The sequence below is a fragment of the Salvelinus namaycush genome, chromosome 31 (genome assembly GCF_016432855.1).
Source record: "Salvelinus namaycush isolate Seneca chromosome 31, SaNama_1.0, whole genome shotgun sequence".
NCBI lineage: Eukaryota > Metazoa > Chordata > Actinopteri > Salmoniformes > Salmonidae > Salvelinus > Salvelinus namaycush.
In genome coordinates this window covers 18894692-18918674 of record NC_052337.1, presented here as the reverse complement: position 1 = coordinate 18918674, position 23983 = coordinate 18894692, and the positions used below count along the sequence as shown (strand labels likewise).

The following is a 23983-nucleotide window of genomic DNA, read 5'->3' as shown; positions in this document are numbered from 1 at the left end:
TGGTCCGCTCTGGTCTGGTCCGGTCTGGTCTGGTCCGGTCTGCTCTGGTCCGGTCCGGTCCGGTCTGCTCTGGTCCTGTCTGGTCTGCTCTGGTCCGGTCTGCTATGGTCTGCTCTGGTCAGGTCTGCTTTGTTCCTCATACCTATCCTCCTCACTCATGCCTCATGTTCCCTAGCATAACAACCCAAGTCCATGGGCATGGTGAGATCAGATGCCAGGCGGCATGGCGCTCAAGCGGCCTCTCAGGCTGATTCTGTCGGTACGCAGGAGGCTCCGGACGGCTGCGGTCGCCCTATCTGACATGACAGCTCCCAGCGCTCGCAGCCATTCTGCTACATACGGCTGACACAAAATGGAGGATGTGCGAGGGAGAGCATGTGCAGAGGGAAGATGTTGTGCTGGTGTGGCAGGGACAGAATTAGGAATGTCCTACTCACTATAATGAGAGAAATTAAAAGTTGGTTTCTTTTACTTTTCTTTTTTTTTTTACTGCGCTAAGGGATGCAAATACTCAGACCATTTATTTGAACCGTAGGTTTTTGACAATATGGTTTTATGTTCAAGCAGAAGTCTTGCAAGAACAATGGTAGTCACCAAATGTTATTGGTCACATACACATGGTTAGCAGATGTTATTGCGAGTGTAGCGAAATGCTTGTGCTTCTAGTTCCGACAGTGCAGCAATATCTAACAAGTAATCTAACAATTCCACAACAACTACCTTATACACACAAATCTAAGTAAAGGAATGGAATAAGAATATATGGATGAGCAATCACCAAGAGGGCTTTGGACTGTAATGACTATACATTCATGTCTCTAAGATATGTAACTTTATTTGCTCAGTACAAGATTGGGGATGTGGCAGTGATCCCATGGAGTGAATGATTGACCTTGCATTTACATAATTGTCATTATGCATGACTGATACGGAACTGTGAATAAATCTTTCCCCCTTATGTTCTATATCTATCCTTTTTTTATTTCTTTCATCCTTTCTTTTTAAAAATCTATTTTCTTTCCTTTTCTTCTTTGCTCTCTTTCTGTCTTTTCTGTCTCTCAGATGATCAGGCTGACCCGCGCTTGTGCCTCATCTGTGGCGACCGTGCGACGGGCCTGCACTATGGCATCATCTCCTGCGAGGGCTGCAAGGGCTTCTTCAAGCGCAGCATCTGCAACAAGCGCGTCTACCGCTGCAGCCGTGACAAAAACTGTGAGATGTCGCGCAAGCAACGCAACCGCTGCCAGTACTGCCGCCTGCTCAAGTGCCTACAGATGGGCATGAACCGCAAAGGTACGTGTGGAAGAGTAGGAAAATGGCCAAAAGTTACTGAAGGTTTCAGGAAAGGTGAAATCACTATACGGTGCTAAGCTAGTTTAAACTAGCTGACCTCTGCTAAGGTTATACAGTATTCATACTTATTATCACTGTGACTGTCATCGAAGTATTCCTCATAGCTTCTGAGTTATGACTCCAATTCCAACTACCTCCAGAACCACTCTGCTTCTGCAATGAATATACCGCATTGAACATCTTTCAGCACAAATCCCTCTCAAATGAGTGTTTAGCCCCACATCCTGAGGCTTTATCCTTATCCCACGTAGCGCTCTGTCAGCTGTAGTTCAAACGGCCGAGGGCTACAGCTGCTGTGCAGGGAGCAGCTGTAGCCCTCGCGAAACATTCTCCTCATCAAACGCCAAAGAGAAAGACAGCGTGCCAGTATCGATGAGTGACAGGCCCCAAAACCACAGAGAGGTTAAGATAAAGAGATCGTCGGAGAGGTAGAGGTAAATGGAGAGAGACAGTTACAGAGAGGTAATAACAGGGAGGAGAGGAGTTTGGAATTGGACCTCACATGGAGATTACACCTGGGTGCTGTTCATTAGGCACCAAACTAAAGAAAACAGACTGAAACACAGAGGGACGACCTGACTTTCTCCAATAAGAAACAATCTTTTCGTGTTCCTTTCCGTGTGCACTAATGAATATGACACTGGATACCTTCTCAAAGAGGGAGGGTTGGAGAGGATGATGATGACGATGATTAAGGTTGGCAGTTACCTCTGATAGATCTAGCCCCAATGCATTCTGGTAGAGCCTTTGTTGTCAGTTCTGGTCAGAGTCTATTTGGGTGATTGGATGGATCTGGACCCCTGTGACCCCATCTTGCCTCACCCTACTGTCTTATCTCCCCTGTAACTTAAGATGACATCACATTCATAGTTAGACACTGCTTGTCATACCGCCCTCTTTATTCTCTCTCTCTCTCTCTCTCTCTCCATTTTGATTGTTACGGCGCTCTTCATTTTTATGATACACTTACTGTTCAGATAATGTCAATGCTCCCAAAAAGATGAAACAAGGCAGATTTCCATTCAGATTTTCAAGCGGCTGTGATGGTTCAGTTAGTTGGAGCATGGTGCTTAAACACCAGGCTTGTGAGTTTGATTTCCATATGGGCCACATGGACTGAATATTTGATTTAACCGTAAGTCGCGTTGGATAAATGTGTCTGCTAAAACTGCATATTATTAAAGAGAATGAACCATGCACATGCATTCCATTCTTCATCCAGAGGACACTGAAGAAAGTCACTGGTGTCATCAGTGACTTTAGCCATCAGTTAGTGTGATGCTGCATTAATATGACAGCGTTGTCTGGGTTAGGGTTTGGCCGGGGTAGGCCGTCATTGTAAATAAGAATTTGTTCTTAACTGACTTGCCTAGTTAAATAAAGGTTAAAAAAAATATAATAATGGGGCAGCAGAGAAGATATGACACACCGCTGTCCCGAATCACAATTTCACCCTCGCCGAACTTACTTTCCCATTCCGATAAGCTCCCTGGGGAAACACGAGTACTCTCTCCCGTTCCATGTTCTACCTCTACTTACACTCTCTGATCCTCGATATTCCAAAAGATAAGAACGTGCTGTGCCGAAACCCGAGAAGAGGAGGAGAAATCCTTTGCTTTGATGTCTCGATATGCAAAGTCATTGATAAATATCGCCTTTCGATTTGCCACACCTAAGTGGAGAAGGAAAGGAGGGAGGCCTGAAACAGCTGGTTAATCAATGGCCCCCAGGCAGAGGCTGGAGGAATTGGACGGTGAGAAATGACAAGCGTTATCTGATTTGTGAGACCAGGAGGTGTACACTTCCAAGCATGGTGAAGCACCTTAAGCAATATGCAGATAATCCAATTAGAGTGTGTAGTCACTGCCAAATATGTGTCTATGACCTTGAAGTACACAGATATGTAATTTTCTGTTGGTCTAACCGTAAACTAATGGGTTTATTTGATGAGGGGTGACGGGTAGCAAGTCCACCCCCTTGTGGTACACCATCCTCGTAGTGCACCCCCCTCGTAGCTATTCTCTTTAGTGTGCACTTCGGCGAAGGAATGGTCCCCCATTAATTCCCCAAAGAATGAATTTGAACCAATAGCATGGCTGGTCTGCACAACAGTGTCAAACAACTGCAGCATTTCACGTGCAAAATGCTTAGTGGCCTGAGCTGAGCTCGAGAGTGTGCCTCCACTGCCTCCCTGTGGCAGCCTCTGAGAACACACCCACCAATGCTCCATTTCACACAATCGGAATAGTGCTAAGGACCTTAGTCATATCCACAAAGCCTGACCAGTGGCCACCACATCTACATCACCAAGCGTTTGCAGCCTTATGTATGCGAGTGACTGTAAGAACAGGTTGAAACCTGCTCCTTTACCTTGTCTGTCAGCTGAGATGGACCCTGTCTCTCAGCTGGAAGTAGTCAGTTAGACATGTGTTTATGTGACATGTGTTTATGTGTGACGCAATAAACAATGTAGGGAGGAGGGCAACAGAAAGACGGAGAAATAGAAAGACAGAACAGAGGAGAAGAGAGGGCTTCTGTGTTCTATGTTTTTCAAATTCAAATGTTTAGACGCATGTACACACACACACACACACACACACACACACACACACACACACACACACACACACACACACACACCATTCAACTGTTAATTCATCACGCAACTCAATTTCTCTACTATCTATTCAGTTCTTTTACATTCTAGAGACTTTATTTTTAAGTATTGATGTCACTCATATGCTCTTTAGAGTATCCTTCTATTTCTGTTTAATCCAGTTCAGACCAGTTAAAACGCTGATGCCTTTTCTCACCATTAGAGGGTGCCAGGTCCCTTCCACAAACCTCACAGCTCAGATTCTACAGCCTTCCACATATCTCCCTCAACAGTAAAAAAAAACTTCCAGTCATCCTATGTTGAGTTGCTGAACCCAACTCCAACCCTCCTGTCACCATCTCTTTTCTTTCAACTAGTCTATTTTAAAATGGTTATGTAAGGTGTGAAATGCATTTACAGTTTTTCCAGAATGGGCTTTCTAAGTTCTGTCTGTGTGTCTTTCCACAGCAATCAGAGAGGATGGAATGCCAGGGGGAAGGAATAAGAGCATTGGACCTGTCGAGGTATGTCGCAATTTATTACTGTTTCCGTTCTGGTCCAGTCTTAGGTCTTTTACCTCTGTCCTACCCATATATCGTTTGACTCGGGCCTGCTGGATTACATTTTTCCGGTTTAATACAGTTTCTCTCTGTCCAATTAATGGCATGATAAACTGATCAAATAAGTGCCAAGGGCATTAACGAAACCAGGGATGTGTTTAGTAAGTCACACGTCCCACCGTAGTAAAATGTTAAGCAAAAGAAAACAAGAAATCTGTGTTCTTATTGGACAAGTTCAAGTAGTCCCTCCCTTTTTCTCTCGGTTTCAAAAAGTTTTCTCCATACTGAAAACTGCAGACACTGTTGCCCTCAATGACTTCGGTTGTGCACTGTGGTGTTAGTGTTTTCTATGTTCCTCCCAGTGGAGGCTGGTGAGGGGAGGACGACTCATAATAATGGCCGGAACGGAGCAAATGGAATGACATCAAACACCTGGAAACCATGTGTTTGATGTATTTGATACCATTCCACCGATTCCGCTACATTCATTACCACGAGCCCGTTCTCCTCAATTAAGGTGCCACCAGCCTCCTGTGGTTCCTCCCAGTGTGAGACTGTTTTTTACAAAGCAACCAACCTCAATAGAAGAAACTTTCAGTTCCATCATTCTGTTTGTAAAGCGTATTCAGAGAATATGTTTCTCACATTCCAGGCAATACAACTCGAAAATGGACATGATTCTCTCTCCAATTGATTCAGAGCCCACGTTTGTGTACGACATGGACTTGAAGTGCTTTCATTTTAAAACAAATCTATTATTTTCAGACTATTTATTTTGTTTATGTTTTGTGACTCAACTAAAAAAAGAGGCTATTTTCCAGGTGTACTTTTAAAGAGAAGCCCCTGAAAGCAGCTGAGTAGCCGAATGCAAAGATTGATGAGATTTGATTCATGTTCCATTGATGGTGAAAACCAGACCATTTTAACAGTAGCTTGCATTTCCAAATGTTATAACAGGTCAAAAAATGTAGTTTAATATGTTTAAATGTTAGCTATTGTGGCTTGTTGTCAACCAGTAAGGTAGGCTTTCATTTTCACCAACTTTATTCTTATTGTCATCTCAAAATGTTCAAAACCACACAATAATGGCAGCAAAAGTCAGTCTTTACTAGATTACTGTACCTGCATGATATTTTGCAATACTTGAAATACCTCGGGGGGGGGGGGGGGGGGGGGGGGGGGTTTGCCTGGAAAGTATCTGCAGAATGGTTTTAGATAACATTCTCTGCCTAGCATCTTTCAAGGAGCAAAATCATTCAGTTGATCCCAGCGATTGCCTCGATATCGGTGTCCTTGCTCCAAAGCTGGATTCAGGCCCTGCGAGACAGTCAAGTCTGTCCCTCATTATTGCAGATAGGGTTAACTCATTAGGCTTAAATCACCCTTCTGCTCAGATGTGAACGATAGCGCTGCAACGGAGTAATCAGACGCCTTTCAAACACAGATAATGGGAAGGCACCGCTTGTGCGGCGGAGAAAAAGTTCACCCGCTTCCCGAGGCAAAGAGTGCAAGAGTGAGTGAGAGATATGTCCGTGGGTGCTTGTTTTGTTCTCTAATCTAAGAAGCTCCTGCCATCTTAAATCCACTCATAGCCACATATTGATTCCACTGTTCACGGGTATACTGACAATATGTGAAAGAAAAGCTGCCCGCCACCGTCTCGGGAACATTCTTAAAATATTTCTATGAAACCTTTGTTATTTCTCATGAGCAGGGTTTAGTATGCTACATAGCTGAATAAAAAAACTTAACAATGACCAATGTATAACATTTTTCTAATCGTCAGACAAACAGGCTTTTGTTTGTACAGAGACTAATGCACCTGAATCAATAACCTATGACATACTGATTGACAAGAGAAAATGAACAGAGGCTTTCTCTTCTCTTACCTCCTTCCTTGTTGCCCTCCCTCCTTTTTTCCCTCGCTTCTCTGCTATAGATTTCGAATGAAGAAATGGAGCGCATTATGACAGGCCAGGAGTTCAAGGAGGATGCTGGTTTGCCAGAGCACACCTGGGGAAACAACGGGGACAGTGACCACAGTTCCCCCGACAATGGTGTCTCCGAGGGCAACCAACCCTCGCCGGTCTCCACCCTGTCGTCCAGGTGAGCTGTTGCTGTAGAGGTACAGACCATTACCTCAAAAGTTAAAGGTCGGCGCACTGATCGAGAAACACCACTGACTGAGTAACTATGACTTCCCCCGGAGTGAAATGCATCAACATTTTGTGGCCAAATTCAATAACTTTAAATTAATTTCTCAATAAAATGACCTAAATCTGGCAGTCGTATGTCCTATGAACGGATACGGATACATTTTAGTTTGGCCCCTCAGCTTCATGACACCTTTTGAATTTTCCATTGCATGCCTACCAGTACCAGTAATGTTTTTTTTCAAATGTTGTTGTTATGCGATTGAGTGAAAGTTCCTCTCATGTTAAAATGTAAGGTCACCCACATTTCACTTCTAAGCACATTTATGGGAGAATTTGAAGCTCCTCACAACTGGATTCTCTCTGGGTTTGTTGCCGCGGAAACAGCGGACACTGTTTTCATTCCTCTACTTTTGCTGAAGTCTTGCCATTCCACAATGATAAATACTGTCCTTAACATGGTTGTCTCAGGGTCGATGCTCTCTGTCTGAAACCCTCTCTGGCGCTGTCTCCATGATAAAGCGTAGAGTTCTTTCATGATTTTTTCATGCTTGCCTGTGTCCAGAAAAATATACATTTGGTAGAAAACTCTGTCACACTTCACATTATGGTGCCATTATTCTTTTGTAATTATTTCTGTAAGCACAGTGTAGTAAGTATTTATAGTAGAGCAGTTCTTTACTCCGTAATGGTTTCCTGTGTCTTTGCAGCAGGTCCCTGGAAATGAATGGCTACACTGCTACCTACCGGGAACAGTACGTGGGCACGCCCGTGTCCTCACACTACCAGTTCCTGCCGCACCTTTTTGGTTATGCCCAGTCAGTCCTTAGGCCCACCCTGGCCCGCAGCCTGTACTCCCAATCACAGACCCTCGTCTCCCAACTGGTGGCAGCTGAGGACCTGGCCCCCCTGGGGACCCCCATGCTCATAGAAGATGGGTGAGTTCCCACGGTGTACACATCTGTGTCGGGAACTGTGCTTTTGATGGGCTGAGTTGTTTTCTTTTGGCAGACTTTTAAGGTTTGGGGTCTTGACGCCAGATGTCTTGTTTTGTCTGATCTTTACTAAAAATGTTCTATCAATCACTCTTTTTATTCATTATCTTTGGTTCTAGAGTGTGAAGAAAGTGTGTTATGCCTAACCTTCACACCTCCCTGTCTGCCATGTATCCCCCAGGTACAGGGTGACCCAGGGGGAGCTGTTTGCCTTGCTCTGTCGGCTGGCAGACGAGCTGCTGTTTCGGCAGATCTCCTGGATCAAGCGGCTGCCCTTCTTCTGCGAGCTGTCCATCGAGGACTACACCCTGCTGCTCAGTGCCACTTGGCAGGAGCTCATCCTGCTCTCCAGCCTCACCATCTACAGTGGCCAGATGTTCGGGGACCTGGCCAACGTCACCACCAAGTACTCGCCCTCTGACTACGAGCTGCAAGGGTAAGAGAAGCCCCGGGATCTTAGGTCTCTAGGTTCTTGAGTCTGGTAATATGGATCTGGGGTTGGGTTCCATTGCCATAGCCTTGGCTCAAGGTTGGCCTTTTTGGGAGAATATTAGAAAGGGTGGTTTCCCAGAGCCAGATTAAGCCTCGTCTGTAGCTTAATCTGGCTGAGGGATATCGGTCCTGGGATACATCATTAATTAAGTCTTTTAAATGCAATTTAAGCCGTTCTTTCAAATGATTTTAATTGATTATCTCTCATCTGCCAGGTTTAGTGAAGATGGAATGGATGTGATGGAGAGACTGATATACCTGTTCCGCAAATTTAATCAGCTGAAGGTTAGCAATGAGGAGTATGCCTGTATGAAAGCCATCAACTTCCTCACCCAAGGTATTACTCTATGTCAATTCTACATACGGTACTTTTTTTTTAAATATGTTGGAAATTACAAAAAAAGGCTGGGATGATACAATGGCTGCTGGGCTATTATTACACTGATAAAAAAAAAAAATTTACCTATGAAATATAATCTGAAATGTCAGTAGATACTGTGCATATTATTGTGTGTGTGTATCTATTTAATTCATATTTTATTAAAAACCAAGTCCTGGCAATGAAGGCAGCACAACTTTATTGTTTTAAAGGGACTGTATTAGTCGTCATCGTAATCCGTAACCCTCTCCTCTGTGCAGATATCCAAGGGCTTACCAACGTTTCTCAGCTGGAGAAGCTGAACAAGCGCTACTGGTATGTGTGCCAGGACCTAGCTAAGTACAAGTACCCTCACCAGCCCAAACGCTTCCCCGAGATCATGATGTGCCTCCCTGAGATCCGCCACATCGCCGGTGAGTACATACAGTTCATCCAATTGTCACCTTATAATGCAAACCCTTTTCAGCTCCGACTGATAGCCATTTTCATTGTAAGGTGTGCAATATGTATTATGCATATGGCTATACGAAACGTGTACAGTGTGTATGACATGGGTAATGTGCAATGTGTGTACTATGTTATGTGCAGTGTTTATTTTGTATGCAGCACAGTGTGTCTAAGGTTAAAGTTCATCCTATCCTACTTTAGGATGGCATCAAGGGAAAACATTATACACCCCAATGTATGGTAAATAATGTACTGTAATAGATCTGTGGTTGTGAATACTGTGCACGTCAATGTCCATTGGATTTGTTTGGGGGATAGATGGGGATTAAGAGAGGTTGTTGTTTTCTGTGCTTACTGTCTTTGATGGTACAGTACAAAAATAAAACAAATTGTATGGAAAATGTATGCACTACTGTGAATTGCACTGGATAAGAGCATATGCTAAATGACTAATGTGTAAAATGTAATGTAAATGGTCGGCCCTTCCAGGGAAGCTGGTGAACGTTCCGTTGGAACAGCTCCCCCTGCTGTTTAAGGCCGTCCTACACTCCTGCAAGTTCAACCCCAACACCCTCCGAGCAGGCACCACCACCTGCCTGACAACAGGCCTCAACCCCGGCAACTGAGCCACGCCTCTCAAAACCCACCGTTCACCTGAAGGAGGGGGGGACCCCCTTCTTTCTTTTGTGAATGTGACAGAATGTGACATAATTGTTTTTCTAAATGTATTTATTACACGACAGATCTGAATGTATTCTCATCTACGCAGAGCACACGCCTCTGCAACAAGAAATGCACAACCAATGCATTGTTCAGACGTGTAAGTGCAGTTTACAAGTATGTGAAGTGTTAACATGGTAGCTATTTTTCGTATAGATTTCCAGGAAGTTTTTTTTTGCTTGGGGATCCACTAGAAAACGCTATTGTAACTGAAAGACTACCTCAGGAAGTATTTGTTGTGTTTTCAGTGGACATATGCCTGTGTCAGTGAAAAGATAACTTCAGCAGTCTTTGGTATGTTTGTACTATCCTCAGCTACAGTAAAGTACATGAGATATACTTCCCCAATGTGTTTAAAAAAAATCTATGTGGCGTTAATGATTGTTACCAAAGGTCTCTAAAGATACACTCAGTTACTAAGTGTAGTTGAATTGAGTTTTAATATATACTACATGCTATACATTTAGCTTTTTAAGATTAGTTACATTTATCATGGTGGGGGTGGTGTGGTTTCTCAGGTGGTATTGGTATATCTACTCAAACACATCTGCCAATAGTGACAGATGAGATGTCCCAAGCTGCCTTCACTGATTACTAGTGATGGGAAATAAGGCATGTCAACATAAAGTGGCGGCAAATTCAAGCCTCTTTTTCATTTACATTTCTACTCAAGCCTTTTAGCGAGTAGAAATTAAATTTAGTCAAAATTGATACGGGTATTTTTAAGGCAAATGGTATATAAGTAAGTGGAAGTGAAGGCGATTCTTTCATGTTTCCAACTACAGTTGAAAGATTTTCCGATGGAAGATGGCATTTCTTGATCAATCAATTAATTAACTGAAGGACCACTCTGGGATTGGTGATGATAGTCCAGTAAAGTGTTACTGTCCCAGTCAACCTTCTCCTGAGATGTACCAGGTACTCCAGATGTCTGGGAGGACGAGAAGTGCAATATGCACACTGTTGAAAACCCAGGGTGTGGGTGTGTTTTTTTAAATAGATGTGAAATGCTGCCAATAGTGGCAAGCTCAGCCATAGTTCAAGAGTATTGTTGTTGTGCACTCTACTCTTTCAAGAGACATGTTCAAAGCAAAATCCCACCTGTGACCTCTAGGGTCACAGGGATTGTTATGTCTTTATGTGCGTCAACAAAAATGTTGCAGCTGCCAGTTAATGTTTTCTGTGATATTTTCTCACTCGAGTTCGGGAGAAGTTGAGTTCTAAACAGGGTAAGGCGGAAGTTTGGTGTACTGCACTCAGAAGTTACTCAGGATCACTTTGTTGAATTGCGCGTTTAGTATTAGTAGTTGTAGGTTTTGGGGGACGTCGTAAGTAGCCGTCTTGTCTTTTGGGGTCTTTTTGTCTGTAGGGGAGTTGTTGTATTTGTGTGGGTGTTTGGACTATATGGAATAGAATATGATTTTAATGGACTAATAAGGACACAATTTGGGTTCTGAATTGATGTAAGGCTCTGTGACTGGTTAGACTCATATTCACTTGTATTCTCAGGTGTGTTACAAACAAGGCAAAAAAAGGACAATATGTGTTTTGAGCAAAGTGCAGCATTGACCAGACTCAATCAGTTGGAAGTGTTACATCAGAACTGTACTGTAAGGAAATACATGTTGTTGTAAGGGAAAACTGGCAGTCAAATCCACGGAGTGCACCCCTCCCCTACAAAGCATTCCAAATCAAACTGAATATATGTGTTATATCTATTGAATGTTTACATATTTGCACCAGACAATGATTTAAGTGGAGGGACTGTGCCAGAGTTGATGGTTTTGCTATAGGTCCTCAGTCGGAGCCAGCTGTGGCATTTTGACGAGTCCTAAAAGTGCCTCTATCGTAGCCATTCTGTCAACCTCCTGGAAACACACATCTTTGAACAAACTGGGAATTGATGCGTATTCGTAAATGAATTAATCACATCTATTCAATGTCCCGCTTTTGTCTGTTTTTATTCAACTTTTAACATTTGTCATTTATTTGGAATGTATTTTGTTGTTTTACAAGAATGTTTTGCATATCAATTAGATTTGATTGTTGAAGTGAAGGTGACTAGGATTTTTCATTTTTTTAAGCCAGTGGCTGAATCCCAAATCACTCCCTTTACCGCACCCCCCTGGCCCGCCATTTGCACATACACGTGCGCCTCTGCCATATGCACGTGTCCCAAAGCTGAGGGAGTGAAAATGATCAAGGTTGTTGGGGCTAATTAGACCCTTCTATAGCCACTTCGACCAAGCCAGAAAGGCTGCAGGCTCCAGAGGGAAGTGCTATCCGGGGAGGGGGACAGGAGTCAATCACCGGCTGGGCTGAATGTGTCGACACCTAGAGGTAATACGACGTCAGGAAGAACTACGCCCTCTAGTGGTCTAGGCGCCAACTTGAAGCACCGCGATATGTTAGGAGTTTGCACATTTTCATACAAAAGAATGGACAGGTGTTCCTAATTATATATGTGCATTTGTTTGTTTCTGTTTCTGATGCTTGACACGTAAAATATGAAACATCTTCAAAATTAAATGTTTGACTGTTATTGAGGTTATTATATTGTAAAACAACGAGGAATTTTATAATTTAGAATTTCATGCTCGTTTTATTATTTAAATGTAGATCTGGAATTGCATCGTTCAAGTTAACGCCGAGACCCTTAGTAGTTCTTCCTGACGTCTTATTACCTCTAGGTGTCGACGCAGTAATCCCAGCCGGTGTTACACTCTTGTCACCCCGCGATGAGCAGCTACATAAAGCATCCTCCATTCATGCTGCAAAGGCATCGGTTTCCTCCTTAAATACCTTTAATGGCGAGCAGCCCTAAAATACCTGGGAAAATATGCGTACTGTCTTAATAAAACACAATTTTCTACCACCATGATGCTACTTCCGGACGTTGCAGGCAGCCTTCAGACAGGGGCAAACAACAGACTGGTGCAACCTAGCATGGTGGAGGGAAATTGTTTCATTAAGACAGTACGCATATATTCCCATACGCATATTTTCTTTAGGGCTGCTCGCCATTAAAGTTAGTCTAGGAGGAAACTGTCACATTTGCAGCCTAAACGGAGGATGTTTATGTAGTTTCTAGTCAAGGGGGGACACAAGCGTATTACCGGCTGGGCAGATCACCTTGGGACGTCAGAGGACAAACTACGTCAAAAATAATATTGCCCTCTGACGGACCTTGGGGCTGCATTCAAGTCACGAGTGTGTCCCAAAGTTGATGGGTTTATTGATCCCCTCTTTACTCTCGTTTGGTCAGCAACATGTGACAATTGAGGGTCCTCCGAGTGAGTTGGTAGGGATGAGGAGCTGGTTTGGGATACACCTAGTATTCTGTCCCAGTCATTTACCAGAAACAAGGTAGACATCTTGGAGATGCATGGTTTGGCCTGTAGGTAGGCACTATCTGTCAGTGGTGCCCAGTTTTCAAGTGGCATCCTGCAGCTCAGGGATTAAAATTGACAGGGAAGCTCCGCTTTGGTTCATGGTTGACATGTTAGATGTTTGTTGACCTGTGTGTGTACCTTTTTAATCTTGCTCAATTGGGGAAGGTACCTTTTAATCTTGCTCAATTGCATCCTGCAGTTTAGGGATTAAAATTGACAGGGAAGCTCCTCTTTGGTTCATGGTTGACATGTTAGATGTTTGTTGACCTATGTGTGTACCTTTTTAATCTTGCTCAATTGAAGTGGTAAAGGTCCCTAACCAGTAAGTGCCAAAAAGAATAAGGCCAGATCATCACAACACCTTTGCCTCTGACACAAACAATTACATTTACGTTCATAACTCTTTACTCTGCTGTGTTACAATCAACACTTTATTTTATTCGAGGGAACACTGTTGGGGTCTTATGCATAAAGCCATTATACACTTCATTGAAATGGTGACTAACAACCTCTCGCTTATTTTCAATACGTATTTGTCAACATCGATTTTCTCATTCTCTTTGATAGAATGTATCAATCAAAAGAAAGGCTTTTGAATTGCAGTGATATCAGGTGTCATATAATGTTTTAGGGGGGCACAATGCTTTGTTTGTTTATGTTGGTGTTCTGGGTGTAAAAAAGTTGCAGACAGAGAAATTCAAAAGTTAAGATGTGATGTTCTACTGTAACATGTTGTTTCTTAAAGCTACAATCCTCTGAAATAATAACAAAGGGACACCCCACCTCTGTTTTGGTAAAAAGCTGAGGGATGGGCCTGGAGAAATGTTACCACTCTCAAATTCATAGACAGAGCTATGGATGCAAGGACGGACCATCCCATGATATAAACATTGTAGTTTTTGCCATGTTTTGAGGCTATAAAGTGTTGTTTTTTTTCAAATATATGTTCTTTGTTTACAAACATCGGAGCAAAACAAGCTACGTTATATTTTGGATTCTGATGGGGTACGACAATTGAACTAAACTTATGATGCGTTTATAAGTAAAAATGTTCAAGAATCAATGGGGTATATATCATTATTTTGTGAGTCCAAAAATTGATGCTGCAACTAAGGATTCTAGCTTTAACCTCCATCATGGGTTTATATTCTTTGTGTCCATGTGTCTGCCCTGACTGTAACTTTGACTACCTGTGGCTATCAGAGCAATACATGTTCAAAGCATGCATAGAATGTCAGGACTTGAAACTAAATAAACATGAAACTTATGCAACTGTGAGACCAAGGCCTCAATGTTTTTATTTCTCTCCCTTTGCCCAAAAATGTATAATTGACCAAAAGTAACATTTCAGATGAATGACCCCAGCTTATCCATTTAGGATGCGCTCTCAGAGTGAATGTCTGTGACCCTCCACTCCCCGTTTGTTCTCCACGCCTTTGAGATGGCATACGACGAGCACAAATGAAAATAGCCACTGATCACCCATCATATAGGGTGCCTATTTTAAGAGGCATACGCATGATCCTTGCGAATACAGATGATAGCCCGGGTCACAGAGGCTATGTTAGTCTAAACACGGTGGGGTATTTACCCAATGGTAGCGGTCCCTCATTACACCAGAGACCTTAAAATAAAAGAGCTGAGTCGTTGTAATAAATTACGGGGAGTCCGTTTGCTGTGTGACAGTCACATCCTGTCGCTGGCTCCTCCCCTTCTTGTGGACAGGGCAGAGAAAGTGGTGTCGTTTTTAGCATGTGCCTCTTGTCTTGTCAATCTGAGCCAAGGAGAAATAATGGCTTCCCATACTGTGCCAAATCGAGCTCCCTTGCCAGGGCCACTGACAGCGTCACTGCCCACCACAGCTCTGGGGAATTTACGTAGCTGGCCACATTTCAAAATAGGCCAGAGGAAGCCAAGGCCTCCACTGCTATTTTAATGATGAAAAACGCTTCACTAATGTCAGATCTATCAACAGTCTTTACTGTGTGTATGGTAGAGGAATTAAAACAATAGTTCAAGAGGCATTTTCTCACCTCTAGAAGATTAGTTGACTCCACACACTGATGCATTATTGGTCACTTTTCAGAACATGCTCTTCATTAAAGACACAATCTATAAGTCTCCAACAAATCTCCTTTATGGTTTTAGTAATCCTGTACTTGCTATACATCATGTCAAATCTTCCCTGTGTAGGGAAATTTGCTTTAAAGGGAATTTTGCTACGTTTTCCCGACTCCATACCCATTCTCAAGGAGGATCCTGGATCCTCTTCCTCTTCCGCCAATGTCAAGTGGCTGCAGAATTGCTTCACTATTTATGGAGTTCCCCACAAATTGTTATAGGAAGTGACAGTGTTTTTTTGGGCCCAATCATTCCTCTCTTCCTGTCAAATTTTCCTGGAAGGGCTACCAGGTCATTCCCACCTTTATCTGCACATCACATATCTGTAGACCTCCCTTTAACTGACTCAGTTGGACTCTTCCACCTGAAGAGAGCATACATTATAAAGGATGTGAAAAGTGTCATGCTTTTTGGGGTTTTACCAAACTGACATTCCACTGTATAAAGCTCATTCTTGCAGTTTCTGTGACCATGAGATGTCCTAAAGGGACATGTCTGCTCAACCAAGATCTGAGCAAGATGTCAAATGAAAATCAGGAAATGTAACAGAAAATACTTGAGCTTGGCTGTACAAAGATGGACACGTGGTTTGTTGTGTGCTGTTATGGGGACCTTGAGGATGCTCCGGTGGGCCACCTGGTGTTCAGTAGTTTGCTGATGAAGCCACATACCGGCCTTCACAATGAGTTAGGCCTTCACAATGAGTTAGGCCTTCACACTGAGTTAGTTCTACACAATGAGTTAGGCCCTTCACACTGAGTTAGGCCTTCACACTGAGTTAGGCCATCACACTGAGTTAGGCCTACACAATAAGTTAGGCCTACACACTGGGTTAGGCCTAACTTTAGGCCTTCACACTGAGTTAGGCCTACACACTGAGTTAGGCCTTCACACTGAGTTAGGCCATCACACTGAGTTACGCCTACACAATGAGTTAGGCCTACACACTGGGTTAGGCCTAACTTTAGGCCTACACACTGAGTTAGGCCTACACACTGAGTTAGGCCTAACTTTAGGCCTACACAATGAGTTAGGGCTACACAATGAGTTAGGCCTTCACAATGAGTTAGGCCTACACAATGAGTTATGCCTTCACACTGAGTTAGGTCTACACAATGAGTTAGGCCTACACAATGAGTTAGGTCTTTAACACTGAGTTAGGCCTACACAATGAGTTAGGCGTACACAATGAGTTAGGCCTACACACTGAGTTAGGCCTTCAAATCAAATTTATTTATATAGCCTTTCTTACATCAGCTGATACCTCAAAGTGCTGTACAGAAACCCAGCCTAAAACCCCAAACAGCAAGCAATGCAGGTGTAGAAGCACGGTGGCTAGGAAAAACTCCCTAGAAAGGCCAAAACCTAGGAAGAAACCTAGAGAGGAACCAGGCTATGAGGGGTGGCCAGTCCTCTTCTGGCTGTGCCGGGTGGAGATCATAACAGAACATGGCCAAGATGTTCAAATGTTCATAAATGACCAGCATGGTCAAATAATAATAATCACAGTAGTTGTCGAGGGTGCAGCAAGTCAGCACCTCAGGAGTAAATGTCAGTTGGCTTTTCATAGCCGATCATTAAGAGTATCTCTACCGCTCCTGTTGTCTCTAGAGAGTTGAAAAAACAGCAGGTCTGGGACAGGTAGACTTCACACTGAGTTAGGCCTACACAATGAGTTAGGCCTAACTTTAGGCCTTCACAATGAGTTAGGCCTAACTTTAGGCCTTCACACTGAGTTAGGACTTTACACTGAGTTAGGACTTTACACTGAGTTAGGCCTACACAATGAGTTAGGCTTTCACAATGAGTTAGGCATTCACATTGAGTTAGGCATTCACATTGAGTTAGGCCTACACAATGACTTAGGTCCTTCACACTGAGTTAGGCCTACACAATGAGTTAGGTCCTTCACACTGAGTTCGGCTTTCACCCTGAGTTAGGCCTTCACACTGAGTTAGGCCGACACACTGAGTTAGGCCTTCACACTGAGTTAGGCCGACACACTGAGTTAGGCCTTCACGCTGAGTTAGGTCTTCACACTGAGTTAGGCCTTCACGCTGAGTTAGGCCTAACTTTAGCTCTTCACACTGAGTTAGGACTTCACACTGAGTTAGAGTTAGGACTTCACACTGAGTTAGGACTTCACACTGAGTTAGGACTTCACACTGAGTTAGGACTTCACACTGAGTTAGACCTGCACAGCCTGTATTTTGTTTTCAACTGGTGAACAATCGCTAGCCTTTGTGTCCATGTGCCATTTTGTTTTCCACTGTTACTCCTGGGCTAGGAGGTGCTCAGTGCTGGCTTAATCAGTGCATGTGTGTGGTAGTGCAGTCATTTTCTTTAATGTGACTAAGCATTTGTTCAGGAGCTGAAATAAGTTCAATAAGGAATTACACCAAGGACATGTTATATTGCATGTATACTTCACTGAAACCAGTCCAATGTGTTTTTAGCTTATGACAAACTTGCTTCAAAGTTTTCAGCCAGGGGAGGTGACAGAAGTTATAAACATTTTAACACAGTCAAAACCAATGTATCCTGTTCCAAGGCTCTATGAGGTGCCAGAGGTGAATCCTACTTACGTCAAACCTCAACCATCTCAGGGCCAGCACCAGTGTTTCCTTGCCACAGGGTAACCCTGGCGTACCACATCAGCGGCACCCAATCACAGGGCTGGCGAGGTGGGTCCGAGGGAAGCTGGGAGTCGCGTGCCAGGAATGCAGGGGGACAAGGGTACATCCATCAGGAAGCTCAGCAGCATTAAAGACGGAAGGGGGGAGAGTTGGATTTTTGATCAGTGATATCGTTATTGTTCAGGGTGGGGGGAAGTAGGGAAGTGGGGCGGGGGGTTGGATTTTAGATCAGTGATATTGTTATTGTTCAGGGTGGGGGGAAGTAGGGAAGTGGGGGGGGTTGGATTTTTGATCAGTGATATCGTTATTGTTCAGGGTGGGGGGAAGTAGGGAAGTGGGGGGGGGGGGTTGGATTTTTGATCAGTAATATTGTTATTGTTCAGGGTGGCGGGGAAGTAGGGAAGTGGGGGGGGTTGGATTTTTGATCAGTGATATCGTTATTGTTCAGGGTGGCGGGGAGGGGGAAAGGGTTGGATTTTTGAGCAGTGTTATTGTTTGGGGGAGGGGGGTCATAAAGTGTGTATCAAATCAAAGTTTATTGGTTGCATACTCAGTTTAGCAGATGTTATAGCAGGTGCAACAGTATAATGTCAAACAAGTTCACAAATAATCAAATTTTTATAATTTAAAAAGCAACAAGAAATCAAGAAATGTCAGAATGAACCAATTAAATACACAGTACAAAACCCCATGGAACAATGGATAGAATTGCAGGAAATTAGCTTCCGGACGAGAGTCCGTAAAATAAATCTATACGTATGTGAATGGTGTGTATAGACAGTATGTGAATAGAAAAGGTGTGTATTCAGTAGTTATATAGGATGAGACATGACTAGAATACAGTATATACATATAAAGTGGGTAAAACAGTATTTAAACATTATTAAAGTGAGGAGTGTTCAATCTCTATGTACATACTGTAGGGCAGCAGTCTCTAAGGTGCAGCAGGGTTTAGTACCGCGTGGTAGCTGGCTAGTGACAGTGTCTGAGGTTCAGGGCAACGTGCGGAGGCCGGCTAGTGGTGACTGTTTAACAGTCTGATGGCCTGGAGATAGAAGCTATTTTTCAGTCTCTCTTTACCAGCTTTGATGCTCCTGTACTGTCTCCGCCTTCTAGATGGCAGCGGGGTGAACAGGCTGTGGCTTGAGTGGCTGAGGTCCTTGATGATCTTCTTGGCCTTCCTGTGACACCGGGTGCTGAAGATGTCCAGGAGGGCAGGCAGTGTGCCCCCGATGATGCGTTGGGCTGACCACTACGGTTGCAGGCGGTTCAATTGCCATGCCAGGCTGTAATGCAACCCGACATGATGCTCTCAATGGTGCATCAGTGGAAGTTGGTGAGGGTCTTAGGTGCCAAGCTGGATTTTTATAGCCTCCTGAGGTTGAAGAGGCACTGTTGCGCCTTCTTCACCACGTTGTCCGTGTGAAAGGATCATTTTAGGTCCTCACTGATGTGCACGCCGAAGAATTTAAAGCTTTTGACCCACTACCTGTCGACATGGATGGGGGCATGTTCTCTCTGCACTCCTGTAGTCCACGATCAGCTCCTTTGTTTTGTTGACGTTGAGGGAGAGGTTATTTTCCAGGTGCCATTCCGCCAGGGCTCTCACCTCCTCCGTGTAGGCTGTCTCGTCGTTGTTGTAATCAGGCCTACCACTGTTGTGTCGTCAGCAAACTTAATGATTGAGTTTGACACCTACATGGCCACAGTCATGGGTGAACAGGGAGTACAGGAGAAGACTATGCACGCACCCCTGCAGGGCCCCTGTGTTGAGGGTCAGGGTGTTGGAGGTGTTGCTGCCTACCTTCACCACCTGGGGTCGGCCCGTCAGGAAGTTTAGGACCAATTTGCACAGTGAGGGGGGTTCAGACCCAGGGCCCTGAGCTTAGTGATGAGCTTGGACGGCACTATGGTATTGAAGGCTGAGCTGTAGTCGATGAACGGCATTCTTTCATAGGTATTCCTCTTGTCCAGGTGGGATAGGGCAGTGTGCAGTGCAATGGCAATAGCGTTGTCCATGGATTGGGGCGTTGATGCAAATTGGAGTGGGTCTAGGGTGTTAGGTAAGGTGGAGGTGATATGATCCTTAACTAGCCTCTCAAAGCACTTCATGATGACAAAAGTGAGTTCTACGGGTCAATAGTACATTAGTTCAGTTATCTTCTCTTTCTTGGGTACAGGAACAATGGTGGACATTTTGAAGCAAGTGGGGACTACAGACTGGGATATGCGGAGATTGAATTTGCCCGTAAACACTCCAGCCAGCTGGTCTGCACATGTTGAAAGGAATCCTGCAATCCAAACTGAATTGCTGTTTCACTGTTGGAAGGCCAGACTGAAATCGTGACGTGAAACAATCGTGAAATAGAACCCTTCAGTTTGGATCCCAGGTTAGAAGAAAAGCCCATACACTGAAATAACATTTCCGTCCACATATGATAAACTGCATGTAGCCAAGATGGCCTGACCTTGGATTTTGCAGAAGAAGGGATTTTATTTTGGCCACGTTTCTGCACATCTGTTCATGTGGGAGATACTGTGGTTGAGGTTAAAGTAGGCCAGCATGATAGTGTATTTACCACCACACACTACATTGTTAGGGACTACTCCCTCCGATCAGTGTTCTTGTGAGTGTGATAGCGATAGTGGTAACACTTTCTATGAATACCCTCTTCATAATTCATTATACAGATGTAGGATGTTAATTTGATCACTCTTTTGTTGATGAGAATTTTCCAGCACTGCAGGAAATGCAGATGAGCTTTGTGATTTACTGAAAACCCACACTAACACACGGTCATATTAACAGTTGCACTTTTCATGTAGCCTACTTTTGGCTAGCTAATAGCCTAACCACCAATCAAGCAGCATTATGGACTAAACATTCAAATCCTTTGCTGCAGGATTTATTTTGCTGTGACAATATTGGTCAAATTAAGATCCTAGATCTGTAAGTGCATCTATTTCACCCTAACCACTGGTTAGCATGCCGCCCTGCATGTAAATATCAGTCATTTTGCGATTCCGACAATGTAAGCATTTCTCAGGCTGTCTTAGGGCTCGATTCAGTCTGTATTGCGTAAGTTCAGTGCTATAGCGCGATTCAAATGTAAACGTAATTTCCGATTGAGCCTTATCGTGAATGCAGTCTCTGCGAACGCGGGAACATTGCCTTTAAATTTAAATCATGCTATAGCGCTGAACTTCCACGATACAGATTTAACTGATTCCTTAATTCAGACAATGTGAGCGTTTCTTGGGAGATCAAGTTTAATTTATTGTATGCAAAACCTGATTGACCAAAACGCTAACTTCTCGTCTGGGAAAACAATTCACTTTCTAGATCAGGCATGTTTCTTATCACGTAAGACAACGACTTATCCCATTTTCTCCATTGCATTCACCCCCTTTGACATTATCTCAAGAGTAGGGATGTTAACACAGGTGTCCTGGTTAAATTGCCAATCTGGCCTCATTTCCATCATGGCCACCGAATCATCCCCCTCATTCCTAATTGGGATATATCACTCCTCACCTTTTCACCATGCTATCTAATGTGTGGTGAGCATTCTGGCACAAAATGGTTGCCGTGCATCACTTTGGTGGTGGATGAGGTGAGTTTTGTAAAGCGCTTTGAGTACCTCAGTTGGTAGAAAGGTGCTATACAAATCCAATCCATTATTATTATTATAAACATATTTGTTATTAACCATATAGAAATATAGAAATATACTAAGCTGGCAAGAGGTATCCAGAAATGGTGGGAAAACCGAGTAAAAGTCAGCAGTGCAAGCAAGCCCTTCCTGTTTTTCAAAAGACCAGTTAACCTTCAAGTCAAAATAGATAGTTACCTTAAACATGCGGCCTCAGTCTCACCTTCTATGCCCACCCACCTTGAGAGGGTGAATGAGGGCGCACTCAATATGACCAAAATACTTTATTTGAGAGATCCTCAGCAATTTGGAGAGAGGACATGTTGGTTAAAGTTCTTGAAACTTTCAGCAAATTGGTTTGCGGTAGCGCTGTCTGCATCACAGGCTTCACAGAGTTCTACAGAACCCAAAAGGTTCTATGATGTTGAGCCAATTTATAATTGATTTGGAGAATGCATTAAGTGAACTATTTTGTCATTCACTCTTCATACATTGAAAGATTGTCCATAGCCTGTAGGCCTAAACATTTTCTCTGACAGTGAAAACTGAGATTTTTTTCAGGAATGTAAATTGAATTCGATAAACATAATGTTTCTATTGTTTGTGTTGATATACAGTGCATTCGGAAAGTATTCAGACCCCTTCACTTTTTCCACATTTTGTTATGTTATAGCCTTATTCTAAAAACGATTAAATTGTTTTTTCCCCTCAGCAATCTACGCACAATACCCCACAATGACAAAGCAAAAACAGGTTTTCATACATTTTTGCAAATGTATAAAAGATAAAACACTGAAATATCACATTTACATAAGTATTCAGACTCTTTACTCAGTACTTTGTTGAAGCGCCTTTGTCAGCGATTACAGCCTTGTGTCTTCTTGGGTATGACGCTACAAGCTTGGCACACCTGTATTTGGGGAGTTTCTCCCATTCTTCTCTACAGATCCTCTCAAGCTCTGTCAAGTTGGATGGGGACCGTTGCTGCACAGCTATTTTCAGGTCTCTCCAGAGATGTTCGATCGGGTTCAAGTCCGGGCTCTGGCTTGGCCACTCAAGGACATTCAGAGACTTGTCCCGAAGCCACTCATGCGTTATCTTGGCTGTCTGCTTAGGGGTCATTGTCCTGTTGGAAGGTGAACCTGCGCCCCAGTCTAAGGTTCTGAGCGCTCTTCTTCCATTTAAGAATGATGGAGGCCACTGTGTTCTTGGGGACCTTCAATGCTGCAGAATTTTTGTTGGTACACTTCACCAGATCTGTGCCTCGATCCAATCCTGTCTCGGAGCTCTATGGCCAATTCCTTCTACTTCATGGCTTGGTTTTTGTTCTGACATGCACTATCAACTGTGGGACATTATATAGATAGGTGTGTGCCTTTCCAAAACATGTCCAATCAATTGAATCAAGTTGTAGAAACATCTCAAGGATGATCATTGGAAACAGGATGCACCTGAGCTCAATTGTGAGTCTCATAGCAAAGGGTCTGAATACTTATGTAAATAAGCTATTTCTGTTTTAGATTTTTTTTGTGCATTTGCTAAAATTTCAAAACTGTTTTCGCTTTGTCATTATGGGGTAGATTGATGAGGAAAAATAATATTTAATCAATTTTAGAATAAGGCTGTAAGGTAACAAAATGTGGAAAAGGACAAGAGGTCTGAATACTTTCCGAATGCACTGTACAGTACAAACACAGGACAGGCCTATAGGCCACCCCACTGGGCACACACAGGTTGAATCAACGTTGTTTCCATGCCGTTTCAATTAAATTATGTTGAACCAATGTGGAATAGACATTTATTTGACCTATGTGTCATATTTCTCAACTCTTATGTAAGCTAGGCCTGGATAGATTGATCAGTCAGAATAACCACAGGGCCTAGCCTACTCAAGAGAGAAGAAAATCGACGTAGCTTATTCAAAGGTGTACAATAGAGGTTGACCTTGTCAAAACCTCTATTTATCTCTCTGTTGCTGGGCACAAAGCGAAGTTCACTGAAGAAACATTATGCTGTAGGCGGCTGTTTAATTTCCCTATTACCTTGCATGGCATAGAGGACTAACAATAACGGCAGTGTTGTTCTTCAGACAGCCATGGCACAAATTGACTGACGTGATTTTAGGACAAGACTGTCAGTTAAGACGTTGGCTGTAGCTTCGACGTCTTTTGTTAGTTTCACCTCAGAATATTTTTTTAATTACACGAACTTATTGAATATGCAAATGACTAGGCTTTAGGATATATGTAATGTTTGGTTTGCAATTTACTTCAATATCCAGATAACTATGATGCCTACACTCACTAAGGTAGCCTATTCGTCAGCATCTATGCTATAATAATAAATGTTACGGTGCTCCCCTTTTTTCGACAGTGACACGAAAAGAAAAGCTGAGGATGGCATAAAAACAAAAAAATACGAAGTCTAAACATTGGCCCAGCCACAAATCTCTTCTTTATTTATTTTACAAATACGTCTCTGGCAGA

The 23983-nt window shown here is 43.2% G+C and overlaps 1 protein-coding gene across 1 annotated transcript; it reads left to right on the top strand.

The window, feature by feature from the left end:
* The first annotated feature begins 223 nt into the window (after nucleotides 1–223).
* Nucleotides 224–14365, top strand: LOC120025497 (nuclear receptor subfamily 6 group A member 1-like). Its single transcript, XM_038970062.1, has 9 exons — nucleotides 224–259; nucleotides 984–1293; nucleotides 4418–4473; nucleotides 6449–6615; nucleotides 7373–7600; nucleotides 7839–8093; nucleotides 8365–8486; nucleotides 8789–8941; nucleotides 9465–14365. Exons 1-9 carry the CDS (start codon nucleotides 224–226, stop codon nucleotides 9599–9601), a joined length of 1464 nt encoding a protein of 487 aa, XP_038825990.1. The 3' UTR covers nucleotides 9602–14365.
* The last annotated feature ends 9618 nt before the right edge of the window (nucleotides 14366–23983 follow it).

Excerpts from the sequence above, each read along its gene's own strand:
- LOC120025497 (XM_038970062.1), top strand. The coding sequence starts at position 224 with ATGGCGCTCAAGCGGCCTCTCAGGCTGATTCTGTCG. Across the intron at positions 7,601-7,838 it reads CCCATGCTCATAGAAGATGG|GTACAGGGTGACCCAGGGGG; the intron begins GTGAGTTCCCAC and ends TGTATCCCCCAG. Across the intron at positions 8,094-8,364 it reads TCTGACTACGAGCTGCAAGG|GTTTAGTGAAGATGGAATGG; the intron begins GTAAGAGAAGCC and ends CTCATCTGCCAG.